General features: G+C 30.9%; 2 protein-coding genes across 2 annotated transcripts; one reads left to right on the top strand and one right to left on the bottom strand.

Moving 5' to 3' along the window:
- Window positions 1–327: 327 nt before the first annotated feature.
- Window positions 328–3,246, bottom strand: LOC107359964 (minichromosome maintenance domain-containing protein 2-like). Its single transcript, XM_015926567.3, has 7 exons — window positions 2,990–3,246; window positions 2,758–2,911; window positions 2,396–2,694; window positions 2,103–2,339; window positions 1,914–2,047; window positions 749–1,519; window positions 328–688 (listed from the first exon to the last, which is right to left on the bottom strand). Exons 1-7 carry the CDS (start codon window positions 3,114–3,116, stop codon window positions 596–598), a joined length of 1,815 nt encoding a protein of 604 aa, XP_015782053.1. The 5' UTR covers window positions 3,117–3,246; the 3' UTR covers window positions 328–595.
- A 1,693-nt stretch (window positions 3,247–4,939) lies between these two features.
- LOC107359965 (ras-related protein Ral-A) lies at window positions 4,940–13,526 on the top strand. The gene is made up of 3 exons (XM_089267464.1): window positions 4,940–5,431; window positions 5,499–5,691; window positions 12,764–13,526. Exons 1-3 carry the CDS (start codon window positions 5,349–5,351, stop codon window positions 13,268–13,270), a joined length of 783 nt encoding a protein of 260 aa, XP_089123590.1. The 5' UTR covers window positions 4,940–5,348; the 3' UTR covers window positions 13,271–13,526.
- The last annotated feature ends 1,252 nt before the right edge of the window (window positions 13,527–14,778 follow it).

The raw sequence follows: 14,778 nt of genomic DNA, 5'->3' as shown, positions 1-14,778 counted from the left end.
TAAAGTAACTCTATTTTTCAATGATAATTCAATCGAAAGTGTTTAATTTAATCCAATTGTCGAAGTTAGTATGTTTTTGTTTCGCCGACAGCAGAGGGAGTTAGAGTATAAGCCGAGAAATGAAGAGGAGAAGTGAGCTGACGGACACTTTTATCTTCTTACCCATATTTCGGTAAAATTGACGTACCGAATCATGAATTAAACTTGACTTAATTAAAATTTTTATCGCCATTGAAGATCACGCTCCAAAAGGGACAATTTTAAGTAGTCGACTGTAGTATTTTTCGCATAAAAGGATGGAAAAAGTTAAATGATATTGCAAATGACTGGATTGCTGAATTAGCTCGTTTAATTTTATCATCTAGAAATAAATTATTTCATGTAACATTAGTTTTATCGTCTAGTTGTAAAAAATTAATCTATCGGTATTATTGATTTAAATAAAACTATTAATTGGTAAAATTTGAAATTGCAAAATGAAAACGAGTTGAATAGTAAGAAGAAGAAAAAATTGATGATCTATTGTTTGTGTTGTCCAATTTTTGACTTGAGATGATATTTTTATCTGCAATTGATTGACTTTTCCTTGAAATGTTCACTCTTCCAATTGATTATCTAAGCTTTCAACGCCACAGTATTCAATATAGTCAGTAATAAGTTTCTTGTAACGTTCCAATACCTCAACAGCCTGAAAAATAAATGAGCCAATTTAGTTGATTAAAATAGATCAAGTATTACGATTACTTACCCCTGGACCGATAAGTCTATTTTTGTCTTTGGCTACATTTGGCAATCTCAATCCACCGCTGCCAAATTTGATTTGCAAACTTTTCTCATAAACCATGATGGCAAGGGCAGCATCACAAGTAAGAACATGACTTCTACAGGAAAGTTTTGCGAAAACCGTCGCAACCGATAAAAGTAACGGAAATGCATTTGTATCTGCTCTCCATTCACGATCCTGTCTGACAGCAAGGAAATAACTCTGTAACATTTCCTCTGCTTCTGATGTTAATTTGGGTTTGTACGAATGTAATGAGTTGAAAAATTGTTTCCAATCTTCTTGAGTTAAATTTGTTTCTTTTTGTGACAGTAAATCACCTTCAGCTTCATAGATCAATGGGAAAGTAGTAATCAGCGAGGATGATTTAGTTTTAACTCGAATTTCAATGTTATCATCTGTTTCGTATCCCCAAATAGCAATATTTGTTTCCATCTCTTTAATTGAGTCATACTTTTCCTCTGTGTTTCTGATTTTTACTCGATTATTAGTCAAGACGTTGATTATGTGACATTCATCTCTAACTGAAACTTTATCAAGACTGATGATACCAACTCCATCAGATGCCAGCTGCAAGAAACCACTATCAATCCAGCTGTCTTTTTTTCTTGGTAATGCTGATATTGGAATTGTTGTTGAATATGTCAATACTCTTTGGACAAATTTGGCAGAGTATTGCATGAAACTACGAATTAAGCCAGCGTCATTACCAATAGCTAGAAACGATTTCTCTTGAGACTGGTAAAGTAAATATAATTGAGATGAGAGTAGAGTAAATAAAAAAATGTTATTAGTTGATGTACTTCATATGGTCGAGAATAATCTTTCATATATTAAAAAAGTCTAAATCAGATATCTAGTAGGTAAACTTTGTGTAACATACAGGAAATATAATTGACAGTGAATATAAACTGAAGAATAGTACAAACAAAGCAATCTTGAAAGGTTGAGATTGCTGAATTAACAATTCGAAAAAAAGCTCATTCGTTAACTATAACTGCAAATATATTTTAGCATTTATATTTGGGTTAGCAAACACATGTGTTGAAATTAATAAACCATGAAACAACATAGAAAATGAAATTCAAAGATATGGTTGATTGGTGGTTGAATAAGCTATTGTTATAATTACCTCAGTCCCATGTTGATTCAAAATTGAAATTATTACACCAACTTTGAGAGCAAATTGTCCATCTCCGACCACTTCTCTACCGAATAGATCACAAATTCTCAATGCCAATGCAAAGGGAGAAATTTCATTTGAAGCTGGAACAAAAAGTTTAGTTAATGTCAAATCGGTAAATGATTGATAAGAACTCACTTTGAATTAAAGTTTGCAAATTGTCAGAAACTGTAACTAAAGATAGTTCATGACTAGTGCTGAGTAAAGTTGTACTCATTTGATAGCTCAAAGCCTCTAATCCTCGTAACCATGATCCATATCCATTTTCATATTCACACGACAGACCATCAATTTGTGACAAATGAGCTCCTAATCTTAATTTATCATAATTAGTGTCTCCTATGGACAGAAAATTAACCAACATTGGAGTTAATCCTGAAAAAGAAAATAGTGGTTAGATAAAGCTAGATAATAGTTGAAGCAGGCCTTACTTGGATTATCATTTGCCTTTTTTTGCATTAATACAGAACGTCGTTTAACAACAATCCTTTCAGATATTATTTCTTCCATTGGATTGACACAACCTCTACATTTTACATCTTTTTTGAGTGGACCATCAATTGTGTAGTTGTAAAGCATCTTTTTATTGCACTTGCAGTAGTAAAGGGTAGCCAGAGTGAAGCTATTAATTTCTGACATAGAAATGATTTGAAAGTCTCTCATCTTGGTCAACCTGTTGACTTTCGGTCCAGTTCTCAGATATAAGTCTCTGTTGCTGTCGATTATGGCACTAGTGGAATAAAGATTGATTAGAATTGTGACGAGTTAAATAGTAAAGGCAAATGTAACCAACCTTTCAATAGTAGGTAAATTTAGAGGCACAAAAACGACCAGAGAAAAAGAGTCTCGAGGTAGCTTTCCATTTTGTCTAAGAGCAAAGCACAGCTTGAATTGGATTGCTTTTAGAACCTTAATAGGTTCAGTAATTAAGTGACCGTATAGTGATTCTAAAAAGTAAAATAAAGTTCAAGCTAAACAAATTATTAAACAAATAAATAAAGAGAGTAAAGATAAAAAATACTTACGATACTGATGGCTTTGTCCAAAATCAAATTGAACCACAACTGGAAAGATTTTAGATGAGCTAGTTGAGGTCATTTTGTCCTGAAAATAGTTATTGTCACTGAGGAATCTGTCAATGTCATCGTCCATAATTAATTAGATAAGTTTCAAAAAATAAATATAAAAAATAAACTAAAAATTGATAAGAGAAAAAGGAAGACTAGAGAGAACTTGTTTACATTCTGAAGCTATCACTTTTGGCGCGTCTAACATGTGAGTGGCTTCAAAAAGCTCTTTTGCTTATAAGCCTTTCAAATATTATTTTTAAACGGATTTACTTTTAATTATAAATTAATTGCATTATTTTATATTCGCCATTATCTCCATCATGCTTTTTATGTCAACAATCCACAATTACAATAACATTGATTGTTATTTTGATATTATATTATTGTTTCTCGTCTTTCTACCAATTTGCTGCGTAAGCCATTTGTTGCAAAGCAGACATGTAGCAACCATTGTCAACGATTACATCAATTGTAAAAATTTCATCTTCATGGGAAACCAAGGAAACCTACTTGTGAATCATATCATTAATAATTCTCTGTTTATTATATCAACCCTTAACCAAGGTTCTTGAGTCTTAAGTTTAAACTTATTGCGATTTACCTACAGATAGAGTTGCTTCAAAACTTGAACTTCCAGATATGTATTTCAAATAGCCATCATTTTACTGAATGGAGTTTTTCAAAGGCTGGCTATTTTCACTGGAAAAGCTATTTCAATGAATGTTGAATAAACCTTGGTGTTCCCATATAAAGACGCTGAATATCATCATGAACCTGCCATTTTCATCCTATTAGCTACAAAAATGGCTTCAAATGGTACATAAGGAACAAGGAGCTGAAAACATGGAGCAAATTTAATGGTGGATTAAATAATGGAAGTAATTTGAAAAATACAATCAAAATTTAACAATTTAATTGAATGTATTAAATTGAGGTGTTGGTGTAACAATTGGTTACGGAAGTGGACCAGTCTGATGATAGCTGCTGATTTTGTGTGCTTGACCATTAACTAAATACCCTTCTGGTTTTGAAGCTTAATTATAGATAATAATACAGCTGAAGCCAACGCTCTACACGGTGAATTACAGTCGATTAACAGTTGAATTGGTCACATTTCAAGTTCTTAAACCTGTCTACTTTGAACCATGGGAAACCAGGAGCCATTTTGACAATAACTTGAAGATCTAATTATTCAACAAACAATCAATATCTTATCGAGCATTTGTTTGTATTCCTAAATCATCATTCTAATCCTGATCATCTTGATCATCATTTTTTAAAGCCTGCATATTTGGCTTACTGGTTAAATCAAGAAGTACAATCGATTACGTTGGTTACCATAGAGTAAACAAATTAACACAGGTGATAGTTAAATGTGACCCAAATTGAATGGCAGCAAACAAATTTCAAGATGACATATTCAATTGAGTTAATCTTTATTACATCCAGAGTTATTATCCCTTAATTGGTACCAAATTTGCAGAGTGGAAGCAATGTTTTTCCCTGAACAAAAGTATGGAAAGATTGAGTGATGGAAAACAATAACAGTATAATGATAATACAAGTAATACACATTTAATAATTCATATATTATGGATGGTTTGCTTGTATCTACAAACTTGACATTTTGTTTCTGTTAACTCTAATAATTGATGTTTACAGACTGTATTTAGATGATTTAATGAGCCTACAGGGTGGCAACCAGCACTCCAACCAACACCTTTTCGTATTCCTAAAAGACCATATTCATCGTAAGCTATTTTTATCAGCTTGTTATATTTACTTCCCCCTACTGATTCCCTATTTTTCATTCTCTTCTTATTCTCATTCAGCATCATCATCATCATTCTCGTCTCCCTTTCAGTTACAATTCTTGAGATGGAAACTGGTTTTCATTTCTTTCTCTTCATCAGTGCTGACTAAACCTCTCATCTTAAAGGTTTCCTATTGACTCTCATTTCATGATAAACTGGTAACTGCCATATTTAAACTGCAATATTCACCGCAAGCTTCATTAGTGAACAACAATTGGATTACAATTTGTGTTATTAATCAAACCCAGGAACGATCCCTGTCGATAGACCAACGGACATCTCTAATTGCTTCTGGATCATTGACCAGCTCTCAATTGTTTTCAATTGTCGATGGCATCCATCTGATCACTTCTTGAATTATCCTTTAATGTGTTCATACAATTATTGCCGTGTGTGCATCGATTCATCATTTTAATTGTTATATCACCATCGTACCTTGTTCAGTGTTTATCCCAGTGATTGTCAACATAAATTGAAACCATCTCGAGTTTATACCAAAAATGGATGATATAAGAAAGTTGAATGAAAACATGAGAAAAAGTATCAACAATTTATACCAAAATGTCCAGGAATACTGGTCCAGGTGAGGAATATGGCAAACTATTGACCAAACAAACCTAATATTTGCTTTCTTTTTGTCAACCCAATAGTCGGATAGCTCCTCACTTTAAGAAACGAACCAGTGAAGTGAACCCAACTCGTGGACCTGAAACAAAAACCAATACATTGACTCGTCCAGCTGATCGTACACCAGCTTCACCTCCACCCTTACTACGAATAATAATGGTTGGATCTGGTGGTGTTGGTAAATCAGCATTGACCTTACAATTTTTGTACGACGAGGTTAGTATGGGAACAATTAAAGTAGCCCAATTAATCCTCTTTCTCAGCTCTTGACAGCAAAAATTAGCTTAATCAACCGACAGCCTAAAAACAGTCAAATTACAATAATTATGACTTGCAAGTAAGATAAAATTGAGGTCATGATGAGGCCTTTTTTTGCATAAAATGAGAATAGACCTTCTCACTGTTGACCACAGTTTAAAACTTGACCAAAACCTTGATCAAAGGAATGTGCAAAGTATTGAATCTCTTCTGGTCAGGTCATTGAAACAGCTAATTCCAGTTTTTTCCGTGTTTCCCGCTGATATTTTTTTACCTGCCGCTTACTTCATTGAACTCACCCTATTACCTTTAGCTGTAAACTTGCCATGTTTTTCCGGTTATATTTAACTTGCTTTCAACCCTAAAGCCTTTTGACACTTGGAATAGAATCAATTCCATAAATTGTTCATCAAACCAATATTGTTATTCGAGTAGGTTGTTATTAACTGTATTAGCTGAAATTAAACGTTATGACCAAAAATTAACCATTTAAGGCAAGGACAATTGAAAAGCTTGAATCAATAAACTATTATAATCAAGGCTACCTGACCATTGAGTGGGGTTACTTTCCATGTTATTTGAATACAATTAACCAACATTGGATATTTTTAGTTGCTTAATTGACCAAGTCTGTGCAGTCAGTTAGGTTATGAATTGTGTTTGGTCAGTTGAAACTCTTGAATGTCAATGATTGCAATAAAAAACCATATAAACTGTAATAGGTTTTTATCATCATCTAAAGTGAGGTCAACAGTTAACCATCCAAAAGTGTACACTTATTCAAAAAAAGTGTGAAATATCCATTTTAATGAAACTGTTAGTGATCTAGAAAACTATTAACCGTAAACAACAAAAAAGAGCCTTTTGATTGATTTACTGATTGATGTCTTCTCACCTTTGATTGCTTCCCAATCATAATGGTTGGTACCTTTGATCAGTGGCAGTTGATAATGCCAAGGCTATGAATCAGGATAGGAATCAATGGGGAAACATTTTAACTCTAAAAGCAAGTTAATCATCTGATGAAACTGATTTAGATAGATCATGTTTTCATGTTGATTGCTTCCAATACAATCTTCAGTTCAACTAATGGTCACGCAATAATCCAATAATTGTAGGACGATTAACCGATGATGACTTATTGTTCAACCTGTCTACTAATAGCAATGATAACTTACTCAACCAACTTAAAATTGAACAATACAATTAGTTTATATCCATTGAGCTATTTGTATTAGCAAAAAGCCTTAAATTTACATTTTTATCAAATTTTCAACAGCAACACATTGTTAATCAAATCATTTAAAGGCCTTTCAACTGACTTACATTACCATAAATTAATACTAATTGTAATAACAAGTTAACCTTTGCTTGACAAAAGCTCACAATTATTATTAACTAATAGAGATGATTTAAATTTATAATTAACCAGTGAAAGTACAAATAATGTTAACATTTGGTGAGATGAAAATCTTGAAATTGTACCAGTTTTAGTGAACCTTTCAAAGTTTGATTAGTTGATGATTGGCATTGTATGATCATCATCTTGATCCATCACTAATTCAGGCCAAATCGAGACCCTTAATCGTTACTTTAGCTTCTAAATCAGTATTATTATCACTTCTTCATTTTCAATTATCAATTTCATCTTTTCACATGTCACTCTTCAATATTTAATTTTACCGTCAAGATGATGATCTAGTAATTATTTAGTCAACTGAAAACCGATAATAAAGGTTGATTAACCTATTGAAGGATCCATGAAAGGTTGACCATAAAACCCAAGAAATGACCATTATTTGGTCAACTTGCTGTTCAACTTAACCATCTTTAACCATTCATTTCAAATGATCCCATGAATTGAAATTGAAATACTTTCAGTGCTGATTCTAAGCTGATCATGTTTCAATGATAATCTTTCAACACGCAATTTAATCTCTTGAAATGTCGATTCATGTTGAGCGTAGGTTAAGTCTCAATTTACCTTGAAGATAGACTATTATTTAAGTTTAAAATTGTAATCTGAATAAAATGAATTCAATTTTTTACTGAAAGTGAAATCTGTTTTCACGAAAATCAGAAAAGGAAGATTATTCACAATCAAATTATCCGGAATCTTTGAAATTTAATAGCAATTTCTTGTATTCCTCAATCAGATTTGAAAGTATTAAATATTTTCTCCTTTTCGTGCGTCAAAACTCATCAAACTTGTATTTATAACAACAATCAAACAAATTATTTTAATACATTAACATGCCAACTAACAGTATAATTAAATTGTTACCTTCATTGTGCATTGTCATAACATTTCGTGTTGGACAATCAATATCCAACAAAATCTCAGCTGATTTTCAACTTAATTTTCATTTCATTTTCATTCTTCTCTTCACTCAAATGTCTTTCAATTTGTAAGCCTATTCGTGACTAAATCACACTCAGTAATTGTAATTAGCTATTTGATTACAACGAAAGGGTAAAAAATTAAAGTCAAAATTAATGGACTTACATTGAAAAACCATTAGACTTAACCACGACTCAGTTCATGTTTTGCTCAACTGTTGTTGCCTTTTCCTAACAATTTACTCAACTATTAGGATTACCATTAACATGTAAAGTATAATTTCATCTGAACCTGTTATTGATTTTTTTCAACTCATATTCAAATGATTACATCTATTTTTGATGGTTACATGAAAATGATGGTGAAAAAGATAACCTTGATTCTCAATTTTTTGTCAACAATTTAAAAAATGAACATTCCAGGTCATTAGATTGATCAAGCGATAAGTTATGACAAGGAAAACAAGATTTATATTGTCGATAATGAAACAGATTAATTAGATCTCACCATGATTAAGGACAATTAGTGAAACCTTTTCTCATCACCAATCAACAGCAAAAGGTAAAATGTTACCAATGAATGAATCTTCAATTTCTTGAGCTTTTTTGCTTCTCTTCAACATTATTCAATCATAACTATCATAACACGATAATCATGAAAATGATGTAAAAATTGAAATTCCTAAAGTATGACCTCAATCAAATGAACCATTGATATCGAAAGTTGAATGGAAACCTTGAATGAGAACAAAAATTCATTTGTTTCTCATCCAACTAGACGTTAAACTGTGTTACAACAATCAACTTTATTCAAATGAAATTTCCCATGTTAATTGTTATCCAACTATCACAATAGTGTGTCTTCAAGGACTGAGATGGAAAACAATTTAACCTTTTTTTTGATGAATTATATTTTAATTGTATTTCTGATAATTATTAGTCGCAAGATGAAGATGCTTCAACGAGTTGAGTTCAATTCAAGGTTTGAAATATAACCAAAAGTCACTGTTTGTTGGTTTGAAATTTATTTACATAATATTCAGAAAAAGTATAATCTTAAGTGGAAAATTGACTGTTATCATGATAATGATGAATATCATCTTCCTGATGTTGAAACAGTCTAAATTATAATCGGCAATCACGTTCATGAGTCAATGAAAACATTGAAGGGAAAAGTTAAACAATGTTAATCAAAGTGACCCGATTTTCATGATATATTTCATGTCATTCTGGTTGCTATGATTAACCGGAAACATTAACATTATCTTATATAAATATCATTGGAATCAACTGAGAAAAAAGAGAGAGAAACAATGAAATTTCCTGTTCTTTTCGCTTCTTCTCGTTATTAGATTACAATTTAGGTCGACATTTGTTTGCTATGAATATTGATTGTTAATCATTCCTTTCAAATATGAAATCAACTCTAAAATCATCGAAAATTTGGTTTTGCTAAAAACTCGATATTTTGTTGATTTTCAAAATCGACTTGAGCAAAGTCTTGGATTGACTTTGATCTTTTGCTAATCGAAACTGATTGTATCTTGAAACGTTCAAACAACTCACCAGTTACTTGATTGACTTTTGGCATTCATGATACACTTTGAGTGGAAAATGAATCATTTGATGATTGCCAAGTATCAATGGTAACAATCAGTTGAAAATGAGTGAAAAACACTTAAATTAAACGCTCAACTATTCAATAACGGACTGATTGTCAGATTTAATTGTTCAATACTGTTTTAACCGTTATTTTCAAAATGATTATCACTTCTTTAAGCCTAAAATATTGTTCACCTTAACTGATAAGTTCACAAACTGATTCACTTTTGTAATCAATCTTGAATCAAGCCTTTTTCCTGGCTCATCTTCACTTCATTTACCAATTGTAATGCAACAATTTGTTCAACTAATTGCGAGCTAATTTTAAACACGCAAACACAATTTTTTAAAATGTTACACTTTCTCATTCCTTGACTTTGCATGTTTACAAAAGCTTTATATAAACGTTAATCATAACCATTTTATTGTCCCTAATATTTTGACTCTACATTTATCTTAATAGTCCTTTAATTGTTTAACTATTCAAGCCTTTGACTATACCATCAAAATATCATAATTGCGTTGATCATTTGTTGATTTAAGAAAGCAAATGACAAAAATGAAAATATTGACAAAAGACAACTTGAAACAATTTTTCCTCAACTGAATCATTTGAATAACTAAGCTTTACAGCAATTTGAATAGCTGCTTGAAATAATGAAAATTATAACGCTTTCATGGTTTTGTTTCACTTTTTTCACACTCACAGCCATTAATTGTACAATCTGTTTGAATCTGGACATTTGATTGCCAAAAAAGGATTCAAATGTTTCCCAAAGGTTGTTGTTGCTATTAAAAGACTTATTGAATGGCTGATTAACTAATTGTGAAATAATCATAATAAATTGAGTTATCAAGTGAATTGAAAAAGATTCACTTGACTTGAAGCAACAAAATAAGGCCAAAAGAGCTAAAAGTATTATCTTTTCTTGGCAAATCAACAACATTGATCAGGAAGTTAAATTAACCATTAATTGTGAATCGAGTTGATTAAACCCATAGAAAGATGAAAAATTTATTTAGATTGATTGTTTAAAATGATCAACGTTAGCAAGAAAAGTCAACAGTCAAATGGTTTGTTTCCAGCAAAATGTTGATATAATGAGGAACCTCAATTTAGATTAGGTGTGTTAGGTGTGATTACTTTTAATGATAACAATTTGATTTTTCAACTTGATTACAATTTGGGTGGAGAGTAATTGCCATTAGATTGTAATGAAAGAAAACAAATCAATAAATTATGCTGATCATTGAATGTTTCAAGGATATTTTGCTATCAAATCTGTTTTATTAACAATTCAGTGAAATTCATTTTTTTCAAACAATCAGTTTACCAGCTGAGTCTAGAGTTTGAATTTGAATTTACAATCGATGCTTTTGATTAGTTAATCACGTCTTTGTATAAATTCATGAACAATTGATACTTGGGTTTTGAAGAGACTTAACCTCACAAATTGGGTTTTCACTGTTGATGGGTTAACATTGTTCAATAATGATTGTAATCAAGTAAGAAGTGAGTTTGTAAACAATTTACTTCATTGACAAATTAAACAATGTTTACGAGAATGATTTATGTTGAGTAAATTAAGATGGGAAATAAACATGATTGTAATCAGCTTATTTTCATTGTTATTTACCTCGTGACAATCAGGTGTGTGTTTGCCAAAATTATCATAATTTTGTTCTCACTTTATACTGATTGCTGTTAAATCGTGACAATTTATTTTCATTTTTAGTTAATCAACAACCAGAATCATGACTCTGTTGTTTGTAACCATCTTGACTGCTACTTGATGGTCAAGTTTTTGTCAACAAAAGTAGTTGATGAGATTTATTACGATTTAATGATTAGCTATTAGAGTTGAGCTGGACAACTCTGATTTTTGTGCTTCAATAATGGGTTTCTTTGTATTTGATAGCAATTTTTATTGATTCAATGTTATTGGACAGACTATTTTTGGTTCAACTTATAATTATAATCATAATTGCTTTGATTATCAGGAAATTTATAACCTGAAAGTCTGCACTTTTCAATAAATGCTGTTGTTTCTGTTTTAAAATCTGGATGAAGTGAAAAAATGAATAAATTTTCAATTGTTTGCTCCTATTTATTGGCTTTTTAATATTATCTGATAATCTTGATTTGCCTTTAAATGAACTGAAAACACCTAAAAGCAATTCTTGATTTTTTCATATTCAGGGCATCATTGAGTTTTAATTTAAATGTGAAAGTGTAATATTCTGATGATGATGGCGATAATTTGTTATTTAATCAATCATCAACTGTAACCTTTTGGTGTTGATCTTGTTTATAATAGCCAAATCATGAATTGTTTTTTCTGGTTAATACAAAAATAGCAATTTAGATTAACTTTATCCATTTTCGTGATCATTATTAAGGCTCAACTTTGGTATCCATTAAGTGGTCAGGAAATTTTGATTGTAGTCTACTGTTTAAGGAGCACTCTTGTCATCACATCAAAATGGTCATTACTATAATCATTGTTTTAAAAATTAGTTCAATTTGATTATTTTACAAACTATAAAATAATCTAAAGTTTATTATTACTTCCTTAATCCATAAGTGATTCCTTGACTATCCCAAAGTATTGAAATGTTGAATTATCTTTTCATCGAGTCATCTAAAAGTCTCATAACATGTTATTATATTTTGATATTTCATTATTTCAATCGTGGCTTAGTGATTAAATAACATACACTGGTAATTTACAAGATATTTAATTTATACAATATACTTAAATTGTTGATTGATTGATAGAAATTTATAAATAAAATCAGTAATTAGTTCATTTTGAATTGACCGCCAGAAGAGATTTTGCCTCCAAAAGCTGTCTGATATTGTTGTGAGTATCGATAGATTTGAGTATCATTAGTTTGTTTTACAATTGTAATACAATTTACGTATTGAGCTTTGAAATGTATTAATGTTTAAACAAATTTACATAATTAAACGTATTTTGTTGGTTATTTGTCACCCATTTGGGTTAATTATCTTTGCAGTGTAATTACACTTTCACTGTGTTTACTGTTATTTTAATTAGCTAATTTTTTATTCATTTTTTTACAGTTTGTTGAAGACTATGAACCAACCAAGGCTGATACTTACAGGAAACAAGCTCATGTTGAGGATGAAGCAGTTATGGTTGACATTTTGGACACAGCTGGACAAGAAGATTATGCAGCTATCCGAGATAATTATTTCCGTTCTGGTGAAGGATTTCTGTGTGTCTTTTCAATTACCGAAGGAGAATCTTTTGCTGCAACAAGTGAATTCCGTGAACAGATTCTTCGAGTAAAAGGCGATGAATCGTCCATTCCATTTTTATTGGTTGGCAATAAAGCTGATTTAGATGAGAAAAGGGTTGTTTCCAAAGAGGAGGCTCAACGATTAGCTGATGCCTGGAATGTGCCATACATTGAAACAAGTGCAAAAACAAGAGCCAATGTCGAGGCAATATTTTATTATTTGATGAAAGAGATTTACAAAAAGAAACGAACTCGATTAACCACCAATACCACAGTTAACAACAAGAATGCTAAGAAAAAGAGTAAAACTCTTTGCAATATTTTGTAGAGTAATTTTTCATTCTTGTCTTCACACAATCATGATATAATGTAAAGTCAATGATTTACATTTCAAAAAGAGCTGATTGAAATATTGTTACTTTTTTTATTAGTTATTCCAATGACGCATTTTCAATTAGTTATTATCAATTTTAACTATTGAACTTTAATGTTCTTTTTTCATTGATTTAACATCTGAAACAAATTTTTCATCATTTCATGTAAATAGACCATATAATATAAAAACGAATAATTTTACAAGAAAATTTCTGTCTGTCTTTTTATAAAGTAATGTTGCTTTATATCAACATTCAAGTCATCAACTGAGCAATTAAATACTGATTGCTCAGTTCACCGGTTAAATATTTATTGAATCGTTTGGAGTTCAAAGTAACAAACAAACATAATTGAAAAGATATGAAAATCGCAACATTTAAATGAGCATTCAATATCAATATAATTCAATTTTAATGGAATGAGAAAATCTTTCGATATGAATTTGTATATATTTTCAGATATTTTAAAAATCGATAAACCATTATTCAATAGAAACATGGCTGGATTTTGATATTGATTTGTCATTTTTGTTTAGCAAATTGTGATTAACTATTTTACACTTGTCAGCTTTGAGTTGAATAAAATCGTTATTGACTTTCATTTCAATTTAAACATTCGGTGAAAAAACAACTTTAAATGCATTTCATTTTCAAGAGTTACAATCTGGACAAGCAATTGTCCACTTTTGTCCGGAAGAAAAATATTTTATCTGTTATTTAATGAATTTACATCAGCTTGTTTAACCAGCCATTTTAACTTTCATGTTGTGCGTTGAATAATTTAATCGAAAGGCTTAAACCAACATAACCATGATGAATTCAAGTGAACAAAACAATGTACGGCAGCGTTTCATCAGCCCAAGAAATATCCTGCTGTTCATCTTTGTATTATCAACTTTGCTAAATATAATCGCGTTGCTGGATTTAATCAATAATTCACGAGGCTCTTTCATTTACTCTTATTATTTCAACCTTTTTTTAAACGCACTTGTTGTAACTGCGATAATTAAACGCTGGCAAGGAGTTTTAAAGGTTTATCGAATATTTTGTATTGTTGTGCTCGTATGCAATGTCATAATAATCTTCGTTCTAATTTTGGACTTGGCAAATGGCGATAATAAAGAGACTAAAGGATTGGGTCATGTTTTGATGTTTTGTGTTTATTCACTTGCAGTGCTTCTGATTACAATTTATTATATGGGAAAATACATTAAACAAATATCTGCTCGTACTGAACCTGAAAAGGAAGAGACAGGTTCATTTCAACAAACCGTTTGAATTAAGCCGCCTGGCTTTGAGGCATTTTATGGTAATACTGACAAATATTGTTAAGAAATCATTTTCTGTAATTGAATATTTATGGTGTTTGCTTATGCTTGACTAATTATCATATCGTTGAAAAGAGCTGAGAAGGGATCTTTAGAGCTTCAAGCTCGATGTTATTCAAATATCCATGAGTTGT

This window comes from Tetranychus urticae, chromosome 2 (genome assembly GCF_039701765.1).
Source record: "Tetranychus urticae isolate SD_2017Ah chromosome 2, NJAU_TeUrti_SD_1.0, whole genome shotgun sequence".
NCBI classification, from domain to species: Eukaryota; Metazoa; Arthropoda; class Arachnida; order Trombidiformes; family Tetranychidae; genus Tetranychus; species Tetranychus urticae.
The sequence above is the reverse complement of the archived record's forward strand: the minus strand, read 5'-3'. Positions and strand labels throughout refer to the sequence as shown.